Source organism: Lutra lutra, chromosome 12 (assembly GCF_902655055.1).
Source record: "Lutra lutra chromosome 12, mLutLut1.2, whole genome shotgun sequence".
Taxonomy (NCBI): domain Eukaryota; kingdom Metazoa; phylum Chordata; class Mammalia; order Carnivora; family Mustelidae; genus Lutra; species Lutra lutra.
The window spans coordinates 76082598-76107921 of record NC_062289.1 but is presented as its reverse complement, the minus strand read 5'-3'; the positions used below and the strand labels follow the sequence as shown (position 1 = coordinate 76107921).

At 48.9% G+C, this 25324-nt stretch overlaps 1 protein-coding gene across 1 annotated transcript in view; it reads left to right on the top strand.

Annotated features, from left to right (window-relative positions):
* The window catches only part of MYO18B (myosin XVIIIB), a 254335-nt gene that overhangs the window by 166873 nt on the left and 62138 nt on the right, over positions 1-25324 (top strand). The window contains 5 exon segments of the mRNA XM_047697085.1: positions 9174-9287; positions 10546-10662; positions 12974-13057; positions 14024-14161; positions 16775-16960. Of these exon segments, the coding sequence (XP_047553041.1) occupies positions 9174-9287; positions 10546-10662; positions 12974-13057; positions 14024-14161; positions 16775-16960 (639 nt within the window).

Here is a 25324-nt window from a genome sequence, read left to right as displayed (position 1 = left end):
AGGGCAGGTGGCCTGGGTATTTTATCTGAAGAGGCTTTTTTTTCCTCCCCTTTTGAAAGATGATGTTGGAGTGAATTGATTCAATATTAACATAACCTCCTGTCAGAGGAGATAAAAACCGAAGTGTAATTGGGTGAGAACATGGTTATCGAGGGCTTGTTCAACCCACAAATACTGACACTTCCCATGCTGTTAGGAATGAAGCGGGGGACAGCTGGCTTTGCTGTAGGCAGGAAGTGACGTCTACGCGTCTCCCCAAAAGGACCTGTTACCATCGAGCGCCGTGGAGGGCCAGACCCCAGAGCGGCAAGCCATCCACCAGGATAATCATAGCCATCTTGACAACGAGGACATCAATGGCAAGCAACCATTGGTTATGCTGCGCTAGGCACGGGGCCAAGCCCTGAGATGCCGTGACTTAATCTGAGCCCCTCAACCCACTTGAATGTAGGGAACAGCATGTGAGCACGGCCTTTTCTGTTTGGGACCAGAGTGTAGGAGTGGGTCTGGAGACTGCAGGTGCTCTGCAGACGGGTGGGAGCTCACGGGGTGAGCCCTCGCTCTCCCCAGGAGGGAGCTAGTATTATGCTCCTTGTGTGTAGGAGGAAGCTCGGTGTATAGGAGACTTGCCCAAAGTAACAGGGCTGGGGAGGAACTGGTTTTTTTTCTTTGTTTGTTTTTTGTTTTTTTAAATAACGTATTTTGAAAGAATTTCCAACTAAAGTGGTAAGAATAATTCAGAGGATCCGTGTTTAGCCCTCATTCAGATTCATCAGTCTAACATTTTACCACACTCGATTTATCATCCTCTCTCCAAATTACCTTTTGCTGAATTATCGGGAAAAGAGTTACGGACGGGATGCCCTTTTGCTCTCATCAACATGGGAAATTTCATACTGATAACATGTTCGGGAGTTGAACTGTGGCCTGCAGGCCTAATCCAGCCCAAATCCAACAAGCTTGTTTCTTGTCTGTTTTTGTTTTTTGGATTTTTGTTTGTTTTTTGTTTTTGTTTGTGTTTGTGTTTTTTATCACAGCCTGAGACCTAAGAATGGTTTTCATGTTTTTAGATGGCTACATTTTAAAGTGGTTAGGAAAGGATAGTACCTCTCTCTCTCTCTCTCTCTCTCTCTCTCTTCTTGGCCTAGCAAAGCCAAACATATTTACTCTCCAGTCCTTGGAGAAAAAGTTTGCTGACCCCTGATCTTAACTGCCAATGATGCAGATGTTGTCTGTTGTCCCATTAATATTCCTCATAGCTATTTTTCTCCATGTTCAGGATCCAACCCTGGATGCAAAAGTGCTTTCATTCAGGTTTTGCAAGCCTGTAGATCCTCAATCTCTCCTTCTCTGTATTTTAGGATGCTGACATTTTGGGAGAATTCGGACTGGTTGTGTTTGCTTTTCCATTTGGGGAAACTGGAATGGGAGCCCCTGTCTTTGCAATTCCAGAACTGTTAGATGTAGTGCCGGTCTGGGGGTGTTCCCAGGACATAGGATTTCTGATTTTTAAAACCAGAGACATCCCAGGCAAACAAGGGTGGGAGGGGTGGCAGGGAGGGGAGTGGCCCATCATAGGACCACCGTCGCTAGCACTCAGTAATTGTAAGATGAAGGAAGGTGCCTATAGGTTGAAGGAAGGAGGTGATGAACCAGATACCAGCTTGACTGACTTCTCTCGATTATCTGCTCCTGTTGCTCCTCGAATGAATCCTTACTGTCCACGCGTTCTGGCCTGGGTCTTGCTTCTTTTCCAACCCCTCCATGGATGGATACAAAACTACGTGATGTTATTGTAGGTAGTAGTTTGTTCGTCCTCCTTGCTGTTTCTGAGACTATATCACGGTTGAGACATTTTGCTGTCAATGGACACGTAGCTTGCGCCTAGATCTTGGTGATTATGAATACAGCTACTACATGCCTGTTTTCCCCCATGTTATTTTATTTGGGAGGGAGGTGTGTGTGTGTGCTTCTCTGTAGGGTGTGGACCTAGAAGTGTAGTGTCTTTGGATCACGGTATGCGTGTTTCGTTAACTGTGCTGAGGTAACCACGTGCTTCTACCAACTATCTGCAGGCACATTTCCTCCATCCAGTGGAACATGCGCCCCACTGGTGTCCCATGCCGGTCAGCCCCAGGGTTTGTTCCTTATTCACATCTTAGCCATTTTGCAGGAGGAGGTGTCGGGAAGGTTCCATTTTCCCTCACCCTGATGAGTAAAGAGGTAGATTGCCTTTTCAAAGTGGATAAGCCTTTTGGAGGGCTACTTCTGCCTGATGAAGCCGTGTGTTCCTCTTTCAAACTGTTGGCTATTTTTCTCAGTGATTTGTAGGATATCCTGGGATGCAAGCCCTTTGCTGGTTATGTATCTTGCAAATACTTTGTCCTGCTCTGGGGACAAACTTCGGGGTCCACTGCTGCCTTCTCTTAGCTCTGTCATTTTATGAACAGAGCTCTTAAGTGTGAGGGGGTCCACTCAGTCAGCCTCAGTTAGCTTGGAATCCAAATTTAAAATCACTTGGTTAGGTAGAGAGTGTTCTGGTTAGCTGTATGTTCTGGTGGCAGGAAGTTCCCTCCTCCCCACCCCTCCACTAGGGGCTCAAGCTTGGACTCGGGATCCAGCCCCTGGAGGTTTGCTGAATGAGTTTGTGGTCATTCTCCCTAGCCGGGTCATTTCCTCCTGCAGGGGAGGGTCCTGCCTGCATGGCCTGCCCCTTGTCCTTCCTGGGGAGCTGGCTGTCTGGACGCCAGCTCAGAGGAGCCGGGGATGGCCAGGCAGGGGTGACTTCCTGAGGGGGTGTTCAGGGATGGCTCAGGCAGCATGGGCAGCAGGCAGCTTGGGCGATAGGCTGAGGCAGCCCCTCAGACTGGGACAGATTTGTGATGTGCTGAGCTGACCTCTTCCCCTGTCCCTCAGGGCATGTGCGTGGAGCCCCTACCACGTGGGGACCCAGAGGGGAGCAAGCCCCCGGGGGGCCTCTGGGTACCCACTATCTAGCAAGAAGACAGACCGGAGGCACTCTGACATTTAGGGGAGCTGTGGGGTGTTGGAACAACGGGGTGTTGGAAATATGATAAAAAATGAGGGTATGATAGGATGGGAGCAGAGAAGGTGTTTTATGTGTATTTTACCTTGCTTTTCCAAGGTTTCTTTATTTTTCTTTCTCTCTTTGGAGAACATCGGTGTACTCCAAATCCACTGCCATCACAGGTGAAGTCAGGAAGGAAATTCTTGAGGTCTGTTCCAGTCACATAATACCTGGGCAGTCCTGAGATCCTATTAAGAAAGACTCTTTTTTAAATTTCATTTTTATTGAAGTGTGGTTGACACACAATATTAGTATATTGTGTTTGTATATACATTAGGGGTATTGTATGTTAGTTTCAGCTGTATAACCTAGCGATTTGACAATTATGTGCATCATGAAATGCTCACTACAGCAAATTTAGTTATTGTCTGTCACCGAGGAAGGACTCTTAAACCCACAAAGAAATAGACTGAAAACGAGTAAAAGGGGGTCTGTTTAACTCAGCAGGTGGGAAGCTCATGCCACAGGGCTTATAAGAAAAAGCTGTAGCTTTAAAATTCAGTTCAGGTCCTGGCCCCATTCACCACTTAGAAGATGTGTGATCTTGACAAGTTCACTAACCTCTCTGAGCCTCAATTTCTTCATTGATAAAACGGTGATGGAAGTACCTGCTTCACAGAGTTGTTACATGTTGCAATTAACATATTCGCGGTAAGCATTCAGAAAGTGGTTATCCCGCTACTGATAATGATTATTTTTACTCGGAAGAAGATGGAAACAGTAAATACTCAGAAAGCATTCTGGTGTATCAATAAATAATGATCCTCTAGCACAATGTAAGGAAAATGATGGAATGTTTAATAGATGCTCAAATGGTTTGATCAAGGACACAGAGAGTAACCACCAGATGGTCTTAGGAAATTTCCCCCTGGGGCCACCGTCATCAGGCTCCTGAGCCAGATAGACCATTGGTGGACCTGGCCTGACATTTTTAATATGTTTGCACTTAATGAATTTGTTCAATATCAGGGCCTTCTAAAGTTTGAGATGCTGGTAATTCCCTTCAGGGAAGGCCTTCCTACTGAAAGTTAATTCTTTCGAGTGCCCTGATGGGATGTCAAGGCCTGGAATGTGTTGAGATTAGCCTGCCAATGACACCATTTCTTAGAAGGCTTCCCGTGGCATTTGGGATACGGGATCCTTAAATCCCTCATGTTGTTCAACCAGATCCTGAAATCAGGGTTCTAATCGCTCAGCTGTAATACCAGCATTTTCCCTCTCCCTGCCTCCTTCCGTATGTCTGGCCCACTCATTGAGTAGCTTAATAAGTCCAAAGCAAACATTTTCACCAGGTATTTAAAGCAGGCAGATGGCTTTGCATAGGAAAGTAATGCTATTCACCGGGTTGTAGTTGATGTCTATGTGATGGGAATCTCAATTGCCCTCCTGGGGAATGAAAGGAGGGGGATGTGGTGAGAGAATGCCGAGAGATGAACTCAGCAGGAGGGAAAGACTTGTGTGCAGAGTGGGCTATGTGGGGGCCCAGGAAGAGCACAGGCTCAGAGTTCCATTGACTTGCCTCTGACCCTGGGCAAGACCCTTCCCCTGCCCTGGGTTACATTTTCCTCTTTTGTGACTTAGAACCTGTGAGACCCTTAGTAAGTCATTTGACCGGTCTGTCAGCACCATGCCAGGTCTGGAAATAGATGGAAATCACCAGAGACTTTATCCCCCTAACGCTCTCCACCCTGTGTCTTGGAGGTCTGACAAGACACCCAGGAGGGGTCATCCTTGGGGATGGATGGTGACTTGGAACCAAATGATGTGAGGTGTCCTCTGTCCCCCCCAAGGATCCTCATTGTCACACTGGCTAATGAGGACTGGGGAGCACAACCCAATAACCCTTCCTGAGGGGAGTCTGGCTGCCCTGTTCCTTCTGCTCTCTGACTGTCCTACCTGGAGAGCCCCCAAGAAGGGAAGGCATTTGCAGAGAGGCAGTAGGCCAGGTCACTCCCCTAAAGGGTCTGTTCTCAGCCCCAGCATGACTTGCCACCCGACTTCATAAAAATGTCACTCAAACAGCCCCCATATGGAAATAACATGCAGTGAGTTATTCTTACAGCGGGTCATCCATAATGGAAAATCAGCCCAAGATGGCCCTGTATTTCTTCCCACTCCCTAAAGTGTCATAAATTGAGATTTTTAAATCTCAGCATTTAGATGGCTTGTCAGCAGCAGCCCAGAGCCTGCCCAGTAGAAATCTGGGGCTGCTGGGTGGGGGTGGGGGTTGGTGATTGGGATTCTCGTCTTGCCTGTCCAGATCCTCCTGGCTTGTGCCCCTTTGGGATTGGCACCCTCCCCTGCCCCCCACTCCATCTGCCAGGAAGCCTGAAATTGCTCCTTGAGATGGTGGGAGCCCAGGCCCTGCCTCATCCCAGCAGTGGGAGCTCGACGGCTCCATTTCCTTTCATTCTCCTGGCCTCTGTGATGGGGTTAAAACCCCAACTTTTAAGACAGACAGCAGAGACAACTGCAATTACTCTTCTCGGGTTTTCTCAGTGCCCGGCATGGTGCCGAGCACGCCCCTGATTCCACTCACTCACTATGCAGGATCACATAGACCCTATGGTGGGACTCTCCCCATTTTACAGGCGAGAATACTGAAGTGTGAGATTACGAGACCCCCTGAGAGAGGCCGAGCCTCCAGGTCTGGCTCCATGCCCAGGCTCTGACCCCCACATGGGGTGGGACCTGGCACTCAGCCAGGGTCAGTAAGTGTTGGTTTCCTTCCTCCTCCCTCGGGGGTGATCTTGTTTATCCAGGATGGCGCCCATTTCCTTGGCGCCACTGCACTGATTCCTTGATTCAGCCTCCTGAGTCCTGTCTCTTGTCTCTGACTGCTCTGCCTCACATTCTGCAGTCCCCAGCCTGGTCCTGGATCTCACAACCCTGCCTGGGTGGCTGCCGTGGTGTCACCAAGCCACTGAGCCAACAGTTTGCTCTGCAAAGGAGCTTTCCCTTTATTATAATCCGGCCTTCCCTTGTAGCCTAGACCTTCCAGAGAGGGGCTTTTCAGGAGGCACAGGGGAGCCCAGCAGGAAAGAGTGTGGACTCTGGGGTTGGACCAGCCAGGCCTCTCCGCTGATCTGCTGTGTGACTGTGGGCAAGTCCTTTCCCCTCTGCAAGCCCTGGTGTCCTCCTATACCAGGTGGTTCCTAAAGGTGGTGCCCTGATCCCAAGAGGTCTTGTGGGGCTTTTACAAAGCAAGACGGAGAGAGCACAGTGTCCTGAAAATGGTCCCTGACAACAGTAGCAGGTACAACTGTTAATGCCAAGACCCATCACAGCCAAGAGAATCCTATCCCTAACCCAGAGGAGCTAAGAAGAACACTGACAGCCATGTCCATCTCCGCTCGGGGATGATTCGTCCCCACTCTGCTTACTTCGGGGAGATGGGGGAAAGGAAGGATTATTTCTTAATCGTTGATCATCTACCACCCAGAAAATTGAGATACAAACAGAGCCTTCTTGCTCCAGGGAGGCTCTGAGGACCGGGGCATCACGCTGCCAAAACCCTTAGCTCAAGGAAGGGCTCAGCAGATGGAAAGTGCTGTCCTCGTATTCGGCGCTTCACTATTCGGTTACTGACGGTGGCTCTCACTTGCCTCTTGGCCCTGAGCCTGGCAGCTTGCCTGGGAGCGGGACCCAGTGAGATGTCTTCTTTCCACTCTTAGTCACCTGACCTCATCTCCCATGATGACCCACCTGCTCCTGCCCGCCCAGACCTTTCCTTCTCGGCACACCCCACAGTGTGTCCTCACTGGCTGCCCCATTTCCAGTCTTGCCCACTGAAACCTATCCTCCCTGCAGCAGCCAAGGTGGATTGTGCTAACTGCCTCCTCCTCCATCAGTGGTTTCCCTGCAGACTGAAAATGAACCTGCACTTTGCTCAGTAGCCTCACTAATGTGCCAACCCCCCACCCCTACTCAATCCATTCCTTCAGCATCCTGCCCCCTCCCCATCTCTGTACAGCTGTCCAGTCACACTGGCCACCTTTTCCACTTTTGTTCTTGTTCCTGCCTCAGGGCCTTTGCACCAGCTGCTGCCTCCACTCAGGGCACTGTTTCTTCCTCCTCAGTCTTTACACAGCTGTCTCTTTGTGTCTTTCAGGTCTTAGCTTAGTGAGGCCTCTGGCTGCAGGGAGCCCTCCTTGCTACCTCCCTGCCTTGCCAGAGGCCTTGGAGTCGCCTGCAGGATGATGAGACTATACCTGACTTCTGATTCACCCTGTCCGTGGTGCTCCCCTTGCTCAGCATCACTCTCTGTGTGTCCCAGCCCCCACACGGAGGGGAATGGGCTTCAAGGAACTGAGCCCGCTGTGGGAATACATCATTCTTGGGGGCTTGGAAAACTGGGTGGGGAGGAGGGTTTGTGGATCTTGGCTGTCAGCAGTGAGGTGGAGCTGGAACTAGAGGTTCGTGTGAGAAAGCCGTGTGTAAAATGGGGATATCAGCAGTATGAACCTCACAGCTCAAAGATGAAGATTACAAGTCAAAATGAAATTGGAACCTTTTCCAAGGTGCTTGGCAGGAGGTATTCAAATTGATGGTGACCTCCGTTCTCCCCGCCTTCCATTGTCATTGTTATTATTCTAACATAGGGGCTGAGCTCCTAATATGCTGTGGAAGACATTCCCTGCCCAGTTTGGAAGGAGATGAAAATGACCCCAAAGGGGCTCTACCCATAGAGCAGCCCTCCAAACCTTGGTCAGTTGTCCTGCGGTGATCTCGGCAATGGCTCAGTTGTTTTCCTTTTATAGATCAATGGGGCCCTCCCACTTGCTTGGTGCCCTCAGGGACCAGAGATTGTATGCACGTCATTTCATGGGGACTCTAGCTTGCCTTTTTTTTTTTTTTCCTATCTGGGAGCCCCAACCTTACTATTAATTTTGGTGGGGCAGTGGCCTGGCTGTGAGAATCAGCTGGTCTGGACAATACAAGCGACTGTCTTCACTCCTTGTACCTAGCTGTGTGACTTCAGGCAAGGCACTGTCCCTCTCTGAACCCTTAACATTCTCTTTAGGCTATTTCTGAGGCTGTGTTCTGCTCAGGGATTCTAGGGTTTGGAAATCCAGGGGAAACTGCCAACTGTAGCATGGACTTAGGAATTGTGACCGAATGTGTTTTTTTCCAGTGGGGAGCGACCATCTTCTGGGGTCGTGTAGGTACTTGGACCTGTTAGATGGCCCCACTCTGCTAAGACAGGAGGCTGGCTAGGTACAGGCAGGTGAATGGATGAGAAAGAAAAGAGTGGGAAAGAAAAACTTTGTTTAGGTCAGTGGCTCTTAATCTTTGAGAAAATGCTCTCATGGCAAAAAGTTCACATACCATTTAAAGGGGGTTTGCAATGCTGAAACCTGGTTAAGAGATGTCTACTTGGGGGCACCTGGATAGCTCAGTCTGACTTTGGCTCAGGTCATGATCTCAGGATCCTAGGAGCGAGTCCAGTGTCAGGGTTCCCTGCTTCCTGCTTAGATGGGAATCTGCTTGTCCCTCTCCCTTTCCCTCTGTCCCTCCCCCAGCTTATACTCTCTCTCTCTCTCTCCCTCTCTCTCCCTCTCTCTCTCTCTCTCTTTAAAAAAATAAATAAATAAAGGAAATATCTCCTTGGCAACTTCCTACTGACTTTCAAGGACCTCTTCCAGGAAGCCTTCCCTGACTTCATCTTGTATTCTCAGTGTCTCCATGTCTTCCTTCCTTTGCTGCTCAGTGAGGCTGTCCCTTTCTGACTCCCCTTCTCCCACAGTAGGCCAGGGGCCAGGGTGACTGTTCACAGCACACACTAAGTGGGTGTCAGCAAATATTTGCTGAGCGGGGCTGGGGCCTAGCTCCTGGCACCAAAGCAGACTAGCCTTATTTCATGGGACAGCGCCTGTTCAATTTTGAGTAGCTCAGAATCTGGCTGCCTCAGATGCAAACGCAGTCACTTCCCCTCATTGTGGGTTGATGAATAGTTGCAAAGACATGGGGACCGTCTGTAAATTATTGTGCCACCAGAGAGGGGCTGAGCCAGAGGGGAAGGGCATTCAAGGAGGCGGCCTTATGAGGCTCTTCTCTTCTCTTCTCATCCTCCTGCCTGGCACAGCTGGAGCAGAGCGAAGCCAAGTGTGAGGATGCTTTGAAGACGCAGAAGGCACTGACCGTGGACCTGGAGAACATGCACAGTGAGCTGGAGAACATGACCCGGAGCAAGAACCTGGTACCTGTCCCTTCCTGGAACTGTGGGGCCCCGGGCCAGCGCAGGGCTGTGGGGGCTAGCATGGGCCCACTCTGTGCTCAACAGTGTAAGAGGGACAAAAGACACTTATTGAGGACTTCCTGAGAGCGCAGACATCCTACTATGAAGAGAGCCTTATAAAGGTATAAGGGCATATATGAGGGCTGACTGTGTGTTCACCTCTGCGAAGGTAGACCTACTGTGTGCTCAGCATGGTGGGGATGTATTCAGTAGGAACCTGTTGTTTTCTCAGCACCCTACCTGGGAACAAAAATGTCTATAGTAGTCCCACAGTGTGCTCACCACTGTAAGTGGTTCCCAGGCACCTGCTGTAGTCCTACTGTGTGCTCACCACCATTACATGGGACTTGATCATTATAATTGAACCGGTGTATGTTCATTCTTATAAATGGAGATGAGCGTATCTCTCATAGGCCCACTTAGGCTTACTCCTATAAGGGAACCAGCCATCTATTATGAACCTACTATGTGCTCACCCCCGAATGGGGGAAGTGAACACATATTATGAATCTAATATATTGGCAGAAATCGGATGCGCCTTTCTAAGTCACCCATCTGTGCATACAAGGTGAGCTTAAATTTTTACTCCACATGTAAAATCCTAAAATTTAAGTGTAGCCACAGATTTATAGGTGAAAGTTTGTCTCAAGATCCCCTTTGTTCCAGATTTTGTTGGCACCAGGTTAAGAGGAACTTGCCCACAAACATTCATATGCACACACGCACATAAATGAATGCACGCCCTCACCTCCAAAATCACCAGACACATGGATCAATGCCCTCTTAGATAAAATATGCATCACTTCTACCCAACCACCCAAGACATATTTCCTGAGCACCTGCTGTAGACAGGCCTGGTACAGCGGGGTGGGGAGAGGAATAGACCTGTGAACAGAACAGAGTCCTGGTCCTCAGAGAGAATCTGTACTCAGAGAGGTCTGTACTCACGTGCGTGTCCCAGGCGTGAAATGTGAACCCATGTGGGCTTACACAGATGTCTAGCCATTCACAGGCACACATGCATTCACATAGTCACATGTGTGCCCACACACAAACATATCATGCATGGACACACCCATGACCATCCTTTCTAGTACATGGTCACTCATCTGACACACTCACAGGTAAGCCTTCCCACTTGGCTCTTCCTGAGGCCCCTGGTGTCCCCATCCCAGCCACCCTTCTAGCTCCCCCCTCACCCTTGTCCTGCCTCCCCCAGGTGGACGAGCAGCTGTACCGGCTGCAGTTTGAGAGAGCGGACCTGTTGAAGCGCATTGACGAGGACCAGGATGACCTGAATGACCTCATGCAGAAGCACAAGGACCTCATTGCTCAGGTGGCGATGGAGAGTGGAAGGAGGCTTAGTGGCCTTGGGGCGGGCGTGGGGGGCCCGGGGAAGATGTCAAGAAAGGGGATGTGATTGGGCCGCTCTCTGATCCTAGGACCTGGGTGGGATAGATGCTACAGCGATGGGGATGGTGAAATTTCATGTCCTAATGGAGGCAGGTGTCACCTTCAGATGGGTGTGCATTCCTGGAAGGCATCTCCACCAGGAAAATTTTTGATTTATGTATACATATATCTATACATCCACACACCCACATACCCTTCTAACTACCCATCAAAATATTCATCCATCCACCATTCATCTGCTCATCTGTCCCCCATTCACCTGTCCTCATTTTAGCCACCCATCTACCCATCCTTCTACCAATTCACCCATACCTCTACCCATTCACCCACCTACTCACCCAGCCACTCACCCATCCATCCATCCTTCCACCCACTCACCCGTTCTTCCATCCATCCTTTCATCTCTTCATCTGCCTCTCCATAATCTATTTCTATATCCATTCATTTGTTTAATATTTACTGTGCCCCCACCATGCATTTGCTACCATATGAAATGCCAAAGATACTGGATTGAGAAAAGCACGTCCTGTCCCTGCATTCACATGAGGTGAATGGGCTGGGCAGACCTCTTCATATAATCACCCAGAACAGAGCGGGGCACTTGCAAAAGGAGCTTAGAGTCTGGGAAGGAAATGAGCATGTTTCTGTGAATCTTGACCTAGGTTGGAGGTTAGGGAGGGCTTCCCCGAGGAGGTGATTCTCAGATGGAGATCTGAATGAGGCACAGGAGTTAATTAGGTTGGGTGGAAGTGACGGTTGCGCGAAGTGTTCCAGGCAGATGGAACAGCACAGGCAAAGGGCCTAAGATGGCCCATTTGAGAGGCTGGAAGGAGGCCAGCGAGGGGAGTATGATCCAGGAGGAGCTCAGGGAGGCCAGCAGAGCAGGGCCAGACTGGGGGCTCGCAAGCTGAGATGAGTTTGGATTTTATTTTATGTGTGATGGGAATTATCAGCAAATGTTTTAGGGACCAGAACAAGAGGGAGAGGGTCAGCTGGCTTGTACCGGGGAATGGAGTAGATGTGGGTAGGTAGCCAGACCCAGGACACAGTCAGGAGGCATGGTGGTAAGATGGGGTGCAGCAGAGGCTTTGGGGTTAAACAGACCGATGAGTGATGGGGATCCCTGGCAGGTTTCTGATAACTGGGGGGTGGAGAGAGCAGCTCCCTCCAAGAGTAAGGAGCATCTTCCCCACGTTATACCCCAGAGGGGATCCATGATAACCTTACCTGCCAGACTTCAAATATATCCTACTGAGATGGGATCTGGGGAATTTCTGACAAAAAAGGAATAATGATAATAAAAACAACCAATTTGGGGAACCTGGGTGGCTCAGTGGGGTAAGCCTCTGCCTTTGGCTCGGGTCATGATCCCAGAGTCCTGGGATCGAGCCCCAAATCGGGCTCTCTGCTCAGCAGGGAGCCTGCTTCCCCTCTCTTTGTCTGCCTGCTGCTCTGCCTACTTGTGATCTCTCTTTCTCTGTCAAATAAATAAATAAAATCTTAAAATAATAACCAATTATATCCTTGACATTAGAACAGTCATCACAGAAATAACCTATGCCCTCTTCTGCCTTTGTGACTCACACTTATTTTGGGTCAAAGGGAACTTTCTGCATTGGATCAATTACAGAAACAGTATACTCATATGTGTGTCATAAATAATTTAAATAATAAAGACAGGTGGAAAATAGAAAGCGTGGGGCCCTCCTGCCCATTGGAATTCCTCTCTTCAGAGGAACAGTTTGGTTCTCCTTTTTTTAGAGGATGTTTATAGTCTCCACTGCCTCATTTCATCTCTGAACAAAGCCCAGGTAGAGAGGCTAAGCAGAGACTCTCAGCCCATTTTACAGATGGGGATACTGAGGGACAGAGAGGCCAAGGCCAGTATCCAAGTCTAGAATCCCAGTCACCTGACACTTGGGAGTCCCCTTCCCTTCTAATCTGGCCCTGGTGCCATGGCCAGGCCATTTCCAGCTGGGCTCTCAAGAGTGTCTGATAGTGTGCTGGGCGGTTGACCAAAGCCATGGGCTTATATAACGGGAGTGACTCCGCAGACACTGAGATGGACGATATGGGGAGGATGTAAGCAGTAACTTTTTGAAACGAGCTATTATCACGGAAGCTCTGAGACATCTGGAGGGTATAAGTGGGGAGAAGGGCTTGCCAGCGGTAGGTCCCCAGTGAAGCCTCAAGGTGACTTATTTTTTTATTTTTTATTTTTTTTGTCTCACTAGTCTGCTACTGACATTGGACAGATCCGAGAACTGCAGCTGCAGCTGGAGGAAGCCAAGAAGGAGAAGCACAAACTTCAAGAACAAGTATGTGCTCAGAGCTGCCCTTGTGGTGGGGAGGAAAGGAAGGGGTCTTTCTGGGACCTCCCCGTTTGGATCCTGGAAAACTATCCCTCATCCATCCATCCATCTACTCACTCAACTTGAGCTGTGCATCAAATGAATTGAGTGGAAACACACACACACACACACACACACACACTGACTCTTGCTCATGCCAGTTCAGCCTCCAGACATGCCCTATGCAGTGAAACTCATCAGCCATTCTGTGCAAGATTTTCCTCCTCTGAGAAATGTTCTCAAGGACAAAGGGATGGTCTGTGTGAGACAGGATCCTCATCCTTTGTGAAATCTTCCTTTGAAGCCATGGTTCTTCCAACACCCCTGAGTTTCACTCATTAGCTAGAGGGTTGCTCTTATCCATGCAATTCTCAAAGCCCTTCTTGAACTGTTGTGTGCACCTGTTTAGGGTTTCTGCCGATGTGACAGGGCCTCGAGCAAATGTTCCTAGGTGTGAGTAACACCAACAGCACAAAAATAATGGCAACACGAGGCCTCTGCTGGGTGCTTATTATATACCAGCTACTAATGGCAATCAGTCCTCATACACACAAAAATGAAAGAAGGAGCTCAAGGAGGTGAACTGCCCAGGTACCTCCTGCTGGAAAGGGGCAGAGCCTGGCTTTGAACTCTGATGAATGTGCTTGGCTCCCAAGCCCACACTTGGTTGCGTGCTGGGATTCCAAAGCTTGCTGATTGAAAGTTTTGTGTTGGATGCTGAAGACACATGGTAAACATCACCTCCAGCCTCAGCGACCCCAGGGCATGGGGTGCTGGGAGGGTACTGACAGTCTGTGCTTGTCCCTTGAACACATATCACCAGAGCCAAGAAGGAGGCGGTATGAATGGGCCTGGGGTTAAGTCCTGCATGTGTCTTGATGCTGGGACTTGGGGCCAGCAGGTGGCCAATGGATGTCTCGGGTTCGCCCCCAGCTGCAGGTGGCTCAGATGCGCATTGAGTACCTGGAGCAGTCCACCGTGGACCGAGCCATTGTCAAGAGGCAGGAGGCAGTCATCTGTGACCTGGAGAACAAGACGGAGTTCCAGAAAGTGCAGATTAAGAGATTTGAGGTATTGGCGGACATGCAGGTGTTACTCAGGCTGAAAGCAGTGGGGCTTTTGTAAATGCTCTGTCCATCCTCTGACCATCCTTTCATCTGCTCATGCCTTTCTCTGAATCCATATTCCTCTACCATCTCCCAACAGTGTTCCTTCCCCCCAACTCCCTCCTTTCTGCCTGCCTCAGACACATGGTCCCGTAAGTACCTATCTGTCCAGCCTACCCACCTCCATCCACCTCTGTCTACCTCCATCCATCATCCCCCTTCTGTCTCTTCTTCCTTCCTTTCTCCACTATCTTCTCTTCCTCTGATCCTTCCCTTTCTTCAGACCTTGACCTTTCTGTCTGTCCACGTTTTTATCCACTGATCCTGTCCTGCCCATCTCCATCCACCCTCTCATACACTTATGCATGCAACATTCGCTTTGAGCAGAAATATATTTTGCTCTTAGTATGTACCAGGCTCTGGTTTAGGTGCATGGCGGGTGGAGGTACAAAAAAGCAGATTCTGCTTTCCAGAAACATAGAGTGTTGTAGGAGATGTGTGTGAAATATGTGCATAAATACAGAGGGAGGGCTGGGAGGTTTAGGAGATGTTGATCTTTTCAAGCTGGGGAATCAGGGAGGCTTCCAGGAGGAGGTGACATTGCTGCTGGACCTTGAGAAAGGCAGGTAATACATAGACAGGCTGGGGCAAGGTTCAGTGATTACATTTACCTTTAGCTCTGTGGGCCAGTGACACGAGCCATGGCCCAGTGAACCTCACCATTGTCAAAGCTGTTTCTCATCTCTCTCTCCTCTGGAAGTTCATCGCAAACCCATGGGGCAGGTAGGATCGGTCCCACCAAATAAACTACAAGATGTGCCCAGTGAGGTCACGTGACCTGTTCAAGATACAGCTAGGTAGTGTCAGAGACAGACTAGATTGACAATGGACCCTCACTGTTCCCAGGCTATAATTTCTCTGCAGTCAGCTGGCTGAGCCACAGGATGATGGTGCATCTGAAAATGGGAGGCTGCATTCCTCACTTGGAAACCTTCTCCCAATCCCCTGCTGGGCATTTCGTCTCTAAGAAGGATGCTTTATATGAGGAACAGAGAAAGATTCTTCTTCTCCTTGACCCTCAGTGCTTCTCAGAATTGCTCAAGGGATTCCTCAAGGCATAGTTGTCTCTGCAGATCACCTCAGAACACTTTGATCTCCTACATTTTAAGTGTACATAATGTTGGGCTCTATCAGATTTTTTTAGCTTGATTCTAGCATAATCAAGTGATAGCAGAGAAGTAAATAAAATTACAATAAAAAAAAACTTTCAGTGGCAGATTCTATGTCCAAATTCACTTCCCTCCTCTGCCATCATGATCTGAATTTAGTAGAATCCCAGGTCCTTGAGATGAGGTACCTTGGGAACACCATTTGTGAACTGATCTTCCTTTTAACCCCCCTGCTGCGCTTTGAAATTGTTGCTAAACTCCATTCGAAAGGCGAAGGGCAATTGAATAGTAAAGCTTTTCTTTTAGACCATTATTCAGGCTCTGATCTGATGAGGGGCTCAGAGTCATGAGCAAGGGCCTAAAATATTCATGCAGGCTCAGTTTTAGGTCAACACTCAAGTATTTGCCCATCAGAATCGATTGGCTCCGGGCTTGTTGGCCAACTAATGAATTCTGCACAACAGTACTTGGGTTTGTTTTCTCTAGCAATGGTGATGCCCACAGCTCCTTTCTCTTTACTGTTTCATTGTGTCCTCTTGGCTTGTCCCCCTCCTATACACACCCAGAAAAGGGAAAATGCCTTAAAGCATAAGAGCTGAGGCTCATTCATGGAAGATTATCTGATCAAACCTCCTTGTTTTACAAATAGGGAACCCAAAACCCATGCTGGGGAAGGGGTTTTGATTTCCCAATGTGGTGTGCTCCCCACTGCACAGCTTCATAAAATGATGAGGGCTGATGAGGGCTATAAATATTAATAATTCCCAACCCTTGTCTAGAATGCCTGGTGTGCCAGGCACTGAGCTAAGCCGTCTGCAGAACTTAACGTTTTCAATTCTGACAGCATCCCTGGGACATAAATCCTATTATCATTCCTGTCTCTCAGAGAGGTTAAATAACTTGCCCAGGGTCACACAGCCAGGAAGAGGTAGTGGTGAGGATTGAACCTACAGCATATTCAAAACCAGGGTGCTGGGGTGCCTGGGTGGCTCAGTAGGTTAAGCCTCTGCCTTCCGCTCAGGTTCCTGGGATCGAGCCCTGCATTGGGCTCTCTGCTTGGCAGGGAGCCTGCTTCCACCTCTCTCTCACTCTCTCTGCCTCTCCGCCTACTTGTGATCTCTGTCAAATAAATAAATAAAAATCTTTATAAAAACAAACAAACAAACAAACAAACAAACAAACCAGGGCGCTTATCCGTATGCAAGGCTGCCTCTCAGTGTAACAGTTATCATTGACTAGGTTTTTAAAGTAAATTCTTCTTTTCTGTAGCAGAAATCAGAATGATCATCCTGATGACTTTATACGAATGCAGAGAGACTGAGCACAGGATTACTCTTCCCGGAGCCCCCTGTCTCCTGCCCTTGGCCTCTAATAACAAGATGGGTGTGTGCTCTCCACTCCGACTCCAGGTCCTGGTGATCCGGCTTCGGGACAGCCTGATCAAGATGGGTGAGGAGCTCACGCAGGCTGCCAAGTCCGAGTCCCAGCAGCGGGAGAGCAGCCAGTATTATCAACGGCGCCTGGAGGAGCTGAAGGCGGACATGGAAGAGCTGGTGCAACGCGAGGCGGAGGCCAGCCGCAGGTGCATGGAGCTGGTGAGTGCTGTCCCCAATGCTGGCTGTCATCTGATGGAGGATTTCAGGTGCAGGAGTGCCCTCCCGCCTTTTGAATGGGAGCCTCCACCTGGGCTGTTGCTTGGGGCCTTTGGAAAGCAGGGAGAAACCAGAAGGGGTTGGGCAAGGAAATGATGTTGCCATTGGCAGTGGACTCTGGGGGCGGGCCCAAAGTGGACCAGTGGCATTCACTGCTGCTGGATGGCCGCCCAGCGCGTGTGCATTTCAAATTCCAGACTTTCTTTTCCTTCCTCACAGTTTCCACTCCAAAGGCAGGGCAGCCTCTTGGGAAGAGGAAGGAACCAAGGTTGATTAAATGTCTACCTTGCATGGAGTCTTACCATCCATATCATAAAATCCTCCTAACAACCCTGTAAAGTCAGAATATTGTCCCCATTTTACAGATGGGGAAACTGAGGCAAGGGCCCATCAACATACCAAACTGAGGCTCAGAGTGGTACATTCACTTGCCCGATTAGTAAGAATCTAAACTCAGGCCTGTCCAACCCTGTAGTCTGTGCTTTTATTGGCTAAACCGTGCTTTGCTCCTGGTGTGGTCCAAGCAGTGCTTAAAAATCTCTTCCCATCAGGACAGAGAAAAAAGGAAGTACAATGATAAAAAAATAAAAATCAATAAAATGCAGAGTTTGGGATCTTACTAAATTTCATAGGGAAGAAAAAGGAGGGGGAGATAAAAGTATGTTTCCTATCCAGTGGGAAAGTCTCTCCCATCACACTCTGTGGAGAGTTTCCTGCAGGGATCACAGGGCCTCTGAGGGAGCTGGCTGCTCTTTTTCCCCATGAGGTCCCATATCCTTAAGACTCCAGGTTCCTGCTTCTGGGACCTGGGAGACATCTGGCACTCCCTTTGCCCACCACCAGGGAGCCGTCACTGAGACAACCCAGCATGTGCTGAGGCTTGGCCAGAAGGTCTCTAAATCACAGTCTTTATCTCCTTCCTGCCTTGTCCACTCTGGTTTTGTGATGGGTCTCACCAGCTTGTCTGCCTGTAGCAAGTGCATTTCTCGGGCCACTGCTTGCCACAGCTAGGGCCCCTCTCATCAGCTTTGCCCTTGACAAGCCATCAGCATGGCTGTCATGCAGGGGGAGGTGAGGCTCTGCACAGAGACCCAGGTTCCCAGACAAAGTCCAAGAGCCATGACTGGCAGTTCTCCACCTCCCACAGCCAGGAAGAGAGAAAGGCTCTTTCCTTCAGTTGACAGGATGACTTCCTCATTCACCGGCCCTGTTTCTCATGCAGCTGAAGTCCCCTCCTGCCCGCTCTGGCTGGGAGCGAGAGAACATCCCAGCCTGTCTCCTCTGATGTCTTCTTTAACTGGCCAGACACCCAGGCGGGCGGCTGGATCAAACAGTGTCTTTCTTCCTCTTTTCTTTGTTCTCCTTTTCTTCCTCTCTCTCCTCTCCTTCCTCCCCTTCTCCTTTTCCTTTCCCTATCCCTATTTCCAGGGACAAGTTAGGATCTTCAAAGGCCCTGAAATACTGAAAAGATTATAGAGCAACCCCCATAGATGAATCAAAATAAAAACAAAACAACAGCAACAAAAAACACTGTAAAACTCAAAGCTTGTGTGTATGCTGACAGGAGACCTGCATCATTCTCTGCTTTGATTGCAAGATGCTGCATAAGTTTACCAAGACTGAAATCTTCCCTTTATTTTGGCCTATCTGTGGTTGGGCAGTGTATTTTCTCGGGCTGCCGTAACAGAGTAGCAGAAACTGCGTGGCTTAAAACAACAGAAATTTATTCTCTCATCAAATAAATTTGCCCGAAGGTCAAAAGTCTGAAACCAAAGTGTGGGCAGTGCCACACTCCCACCAAAGGCTCCAGGGGAGAATTCCTCCCCGTCCTTCCAAATTCAGATGGCTCCAGGCCTTCTTTGGCTTGTGGCCACATCTCTCCCATATCTCCCTTTGTCTTCATATGGTTGTTGTCTCTGTGTCTGTGTGTCTCAAATACCCTTCTGCCTTTTTCTTATAAGGAAGGGCACCTATAATTGAATTTAGGGTTCACCCCGAATCTAGGTGGATTTTATCTTGAGATCCTTACCTTAATGAGAACCATAAAGACACTTTTTCTATTTTCCCAAATAAAGTCACCTGGACAGGTTCTAGGAGGATTTTTGGTTTTAGGGGGCCACCCTTCTACCCAGAGGGCATGTCCCCGCCCAGCTGGTGTTCTGCAGTGATCATGTTACTCTTGTTTCTTCAGTGAATCTGTCGATTAGCAAGGCTCGGAGGGGATAATGTCAGGTTGGCCAACCCTTCCTAATGGTGAATATCCTACACTCACCAACCTATTTGCCCTCAAATACACCTCTTGCCTATGGGGTTGGGATATTTCCACTGGGAGAAGACAGGATGTCCTCTTTTCCTTGTATGATTTATTCACTAATTCATTCAACATGTGTCTGTTCAGCACCAACTAAGGGCATGGCTCAGCAGTGGGCATTGTTAGGAAGCAGCAAGGATTCTTAAAGCTCCCATTTTGTGAAAGCTTGCAGTATGGGCAAAAAAGCAGCTCAGTGGGAGTGCCCAGTTGTGGAAACCCGCCCCCAATCAGTGTGGCATCCTACTTCCCCAGGTTTCTCTGGGTTCACATCCACGCCACTGATCTGCCCTCCTCTGTCCCCTGTAAGACAAGGGAACAGCCTCCCCATGCCGTGCGTTCTCTAATAAATTTTACTGAAAGCCTGCAAGGCAGTCAGCATTCTGGTCCTTTCCTTCATGAGCTATGTATCCTCAGTTTTTCCCATGGGCCATGCCCAGTACTCAGTGTTGGGGAATCCAGCAGGGGACAAGAAAGACATAACTTTTCCCTCAAGGAGCTCACACCAAATGGAGAGATATCGCAAAGGCCCTTATTTGTGTACTTTATGCATCCCTCTGTGATGGCAGTTCTGAGTATTCACAAGCAAAGCAAGGTGTCTGTGCAGTGGGGTTGGGGGGATTCTTGGATAGGCCAGCTGACCCCTTGGCCATTGTGGCCACAAGCCATTTCTTTGAGTAAAGCATTGCCCCTTTCACTTTCCATGTTTTAAGTCCAAATCTCCCCAGGAGGGATAGAATGAATTCTCTAATGTCCCAGTCCAAGCATGCATGCATGCATACATGCATTCATTGGTCCATCTGTCCGTCCATCAATCCAGCCATCCATCCATCCATCTATCTAGTCCATCCATCCTATGCTTAGGCCCTTTGCAGATGTGGTTTTCTTTCACACTGATACCAAGTCCAGTAGGCGGAGAATGTGGAGAGAGAGACACATGAGGTGCTTGGCCTAGGGCTGTGGCGTTGGGAGTGGCAGAGGTGGGATGGGTGTCCCCATGTGTCCAGCTCTAAAGCTGTCACCGTGACCCCACCCTGCCTTTCTGGCCCAATCCTACTGAAAAATGGCTCTGCTATGGGAGACCCCCAGAAAGATCCCACCCGCTGGGCCCTGGTGAGAAGCGGGAAGGATGTTGATGGATCTCCCTTTCATGTTCCCTTCCGCCTGTCCCAGACTACACCATTTGTCACTGTTGGTGTTGGTTTAAAGGGCTGCGAGTTGTTTCATGTGAATGATTTACACCCCTAGCTGGCGCACCGGCACGTCCAGATCAGGATCAATTACCCTGCCGATGGAACTTCTCTTCCTGGAAAAAAGAAAAATGAGGTTTTGCCATTAATTTTAGTAAATGTACTATTCCTGGCGACTCCAGGAGCCATTATGGAGAAAAAGAATATTCTGGCTCTAAATCATTCAAGTCCCTTTGTCATGGGAGCGATGAGACAGCTCATCTGTGGATTTATGTCCTGTTGTTTTTCAATAGTTACAGAGCTCAGGGGAACCATCTCAGCCCCAGGACAGGGTAACCGAGGGAGGTCAAAGGCAGCTGGAAGGGCTGATGGTGACAGGAGGGCCTACCCTCTCCCTGCTTTCCCCCAGATGCACCCGTTCTGGCGGCCACACCTGTTGGGTTTACCCTCCAGCACCTTGGCCTGACTCCCTACCCTCAACTTTCCCCTGAGCTGAAGGGCAAGTTTTTCAAAAGCTTCCCAGGCCTTGAAAAACATAGACTGGACTTCCTCTTACTCTTAGTGACCACCCAGTGACCCACGCCAGAAATCCCAGTGGCCTGTCTCTCTCTGGTTCACAGATTAATGGCCAGGTCTGTTGTTTTACCTTATTTGGGTATTTTAAAAATCCATCCCCTCCCATCTTCCTCCCATCCTTGCTTCCTCTCTCTTTAATTAAGCCCCATCTCCTCTGGTCTGGGGCTGTACAGTTACCTTCCAACCAGTCTCCCCACTTTGCCTCCACTCTGACTCATCCCTGCAGAAGATCTTTCCAGAAGGCACATGTCTTCCTGGGTTACTCTTCTTGCTAAGAAATCTTCCATGACTCTCTACTGCCTTCAGAACCACAGCCCAGCTTCTTCCCAGAGCCTCTGAGATCTAGCATCTGCAGATCCTTCTGCCTTTGGCTGCCTGCCTCTTATGACTGTGCATGTTCTACTCAAGGAAGAAAGGACCCAACGCCATGTTTCTTTTGACTCACCATCTTTGTTCCCATGCATCCCTCTCCCTGCCTACTCAACCTTCAAACCCAAGTCAGGTCCCACCTCCAGGAAGTCCTTACTGTTATCCCCACCCTTTACTGGCTGAAGCACCTCCTGCCTCTTCGCACCTCCCCCTGGGTTCACCCCATCATGCCAACATGAATGGCCCAGGAAATGTGCCTTTGGAGATCTCAAGATCAAGAGGAGGAGATGCAGGTGCCCCTAAATGATTCTGATACAAGATGGGACGTGTGGGCAGAGGAGGAAGTGGATTGGTATAACCAGGAAATACGGAGAAGAGCACTTGGGTGTCTTCAATGATGTGTCGGTATTGGCTGGCAGCTTTGGGGAACGGTTGTCTGATCCTGTTCATTGTGGCCTCTGCACACCCGCATTCAGCAATGTTCAGCAAATGCCTGCTGGGTGTTAGACAATGTCCAGATTTCCAGAAGGGCAGCAACATACCACAGACAGGGACATAAATGCTGACTCTTAACCTCCCCTTCCTTTCTCTCTTTTCCTTCTTTCTCATGGCCGCTCCTCTGCTGAATGGCAGCCGCAGAATCCCTTCCTCCCACCCTGCACCTGCCCTCCTCTGCTGCCGCCCTTGCTCTTCTTCAGCTCCCACCTGTCTGCCCACCTGTGCAGGTGCAGACATGTCACCTCTGTCTCTCTCGCTTCCTCTCTCATTCCCCCAAATAATTGCTTTGACTTATGTGTGGGGGTGCATCAAGGATGCATGGCTCCTTGGGGCTACAGTAACAAATTACCAAAAACTGGTTGTCTTAAAACAATGTAAACTGATTATTTCACAGTTCTGGAGGCCAGAGTCTGAAATCAAGGTGTTGGCAGGGCCCTGATCCTTCTGAAGGCCGGCCGTGCGGGAGAATCCTTTCTTCCTCATACAATTTCTGGAAGTTCCAGGTGTTCTTTCTGTGAGGCAACATAACTCTGTGTCCACATGGTCTTCTCTCTCTTCTCTGCCTCTCTGTCCTCTCCTCTTCTTCTAAGAACACTAGTCAATTGGGTTTAGGACCCATAATCCCATATGACCTCCTCTTGACTAATTACATCTGCAAAGACCCTGTTTACAATAAAGTCACATTCTGAGGTTCCTAGTGGTCATGAATTTTGGGGGGACACTCTTTAGCTTACTTACAAGGTGGTATAAGGAGCACCGGACTTGGAGTCGGAGAGCTTGGGCAGCTAAGTTAACATGGCAGGACCTCAGTTTCACCATCTCTACAATGGGAGGGCGTGGATATCATGCAGCCGATCTCATTGGGTGGCAGTGAGGATCAAATGAGACGATTTATCTAAAAGTGCCAATGATAGCACGCAGTAGGGACTTAATAGATATCACAATATTTTCTTTCTCCTTTCATCTCTCACTCCTCCTCTGACTCTGATTCTTCTTCTACTTAAACTTTATCCTGAATCTGCTAGCTCTACTTCCCCATCCCATCCCATGCACATGATGGTTGATGGTAGTGATGTTGGGGGTAGTTAGTGTTTGTGTATCACTGAGTGCTGGGCCTTGGGCTAAGCACTTACACAGGTTCTCTCATTCTCTCCTTGTGAGCAGATTATCCCCATTTTATCAATAAAGGGACCAAGAGCCAGAGACCCTGAGCCCCTTTCCCAGAGTCACATTCCCAGCAAGTGGCAGAGTCAGAATCCAAACCCAGATCTGACCAACTCAAACCCATTCTCCTACTCAGTAAGTTTTAGACACAAAATATTTCCACATTGAAGTGTAGTTTTTTTTTTTTTTTAAATGAGTCACAAAAAGTAATATTGGTTCCGATTCTGTAGTCTAGGCTTTATTGACTTTTGGGGTTGGATAATTGTCTGTTGGGGAGGACTGGCCTGTACCTTGTAGGGTATTTCGTAGCCTCCCCAGCTTTTACCTGTTAGATGCTAGAACTGTCCCCCCTCCCAACTCTAAGTCATCACTATCAGAAATATCTCCAGACATTGCCAAACGTGCCCTGGGAAACAAAAGCATCCCTGTTGAGATCATTGTTCTCATGTGACCCTCAGTAACTCTGAAAGCAAGGCTCATGATAGTCCCCACTTTACAGATAACCCAACAGGCTTAGGGGGGTGACATGATGTCCCTGAGGTCACAGGAAAACTGGAGGAGGGGACATGCACATCAGGAGGAGAGGCATTCAAGGGACAGGAGGAGGACAGCAGCTTAACTCCCTAGGCTCACAGGGAAAGGACAGGAGTGATGCCAGTAAAACCCGGTCCCAAGTTCAGCCCACAGCAGAAGTTAATTCTGAGCAGAATGGAAGGCCTTGCTGCAGACTGTGTACTTTTAATAATGTTTAAATAAAACATGGGAGCATGGGTGTGATCTCCTCACCGAGCCTGGCTTGTCAGCCGCCCGGGCAAAATCATAAATAGTTAATAGACAACCACTTACGGCTCTACTTCTGTTAAATCCAGCATCAATTATTTATGGCCCATGAATTATTTATTGGGTCTTATTTGGGGGTGTATTTTCCACCTTTGGGGTGGAGGGGTGCGAAGGGAAAAGAAGGTAAGTCCTGAAACAGACAATGGGCGAGCCATGAGGGTCTTGGCTCCCTTCTGAAGTGGGAGTGGGGAAGGCTTCCCTACTCACTGTAAGGAGGAGACCTCCCCTTGATGTGATCAAGAGGTTGGAGTGAATTTGGATCTGGGAAGGTGCTCCCAGAAGGAAAGCTTGGGCCAGTCCCAGTTGTGAGCTAGTAAGAGTTTAACAACAAGCTCTCCAGGGTATGTGAGTCCTGGTGTGTAGTGTTCTCCAATCTCCCACCAGGGCTGATTGCAAGCCAACAACATGATGTCTTTGAATGTGGGATTGGGAGGCCACCCCCCCCCCCATGTAGGATAGAGACCAAACACTTTAAAAGCACGGATGGTAGTAAAAAGGTCCTAAAATAATTAGGAAGCCATGCATTTTAAGTATGTAGTTACCTTTGTTTTTGATATGATTTATTGACTTGGAAGTTTGTACCATTTAATTCTTCATGGTGGTTGTGTTGGACAACCGGCCTGCAAAGTTCTGGAAAATTTAGCAGTTAGCGTGTGCATACTGGTAGGAACCCTTCCTAGCACACCAATCGCTTGGAGTCTCCTTGTCGTGGGGTCACTGTGCCCCAGCTGGAGGTTGTGGTGTTGAGTGGAAAGAGGGTAGCTTTGGGGTCCAAAGGCTCTTAAATCAAATCTCATCATTCATGGACTATTTTTTAAGTGAAATGACTTCACCATCAGATCTCTGTCATCGGAAGCTCTTCTTTGGCATCGTTTATCAAATGGGTATGACCCCATCTACTCTTTTTGGAGTGGTTTACCCTGTGTCCTTGCTCTGTAGGTCATGCGAGCTCCTTTGTCATTCCTTTTTGTCCGCCTCCTCCTGTCTTCTGAGAATCTGACCCCATCTGTTAAAGGCCTTAGTTTTCATGTTCGTTCTTGTTTTCTCTTGCTGGGTTTTCTTAGCCACCCCAAGACCCATATTTCCAAACTGTAGTAGGGAACACAGCCCCCTCCCATCACTTTGCCAGGAAGTATTTACCAAAGCCCAAGTTAAGGATTTCCTTTAAAAAAACAACAAAAAAGGGGGGGAGGGGCACCTGGGTGGCTCAGCCAGTTAAGCATCTGCCTTGAACTCAGGTCATGATCCCAGGGTCCTGGGATCAATCCCCGCATCAGGCTCTCTGCTCAGGGGGAGTCTGCTTCTCCCTCTCCCTCTGCCACTCCCCCTGTTTGTGCTCTCTCTCTCTCTCAAATAAATAAA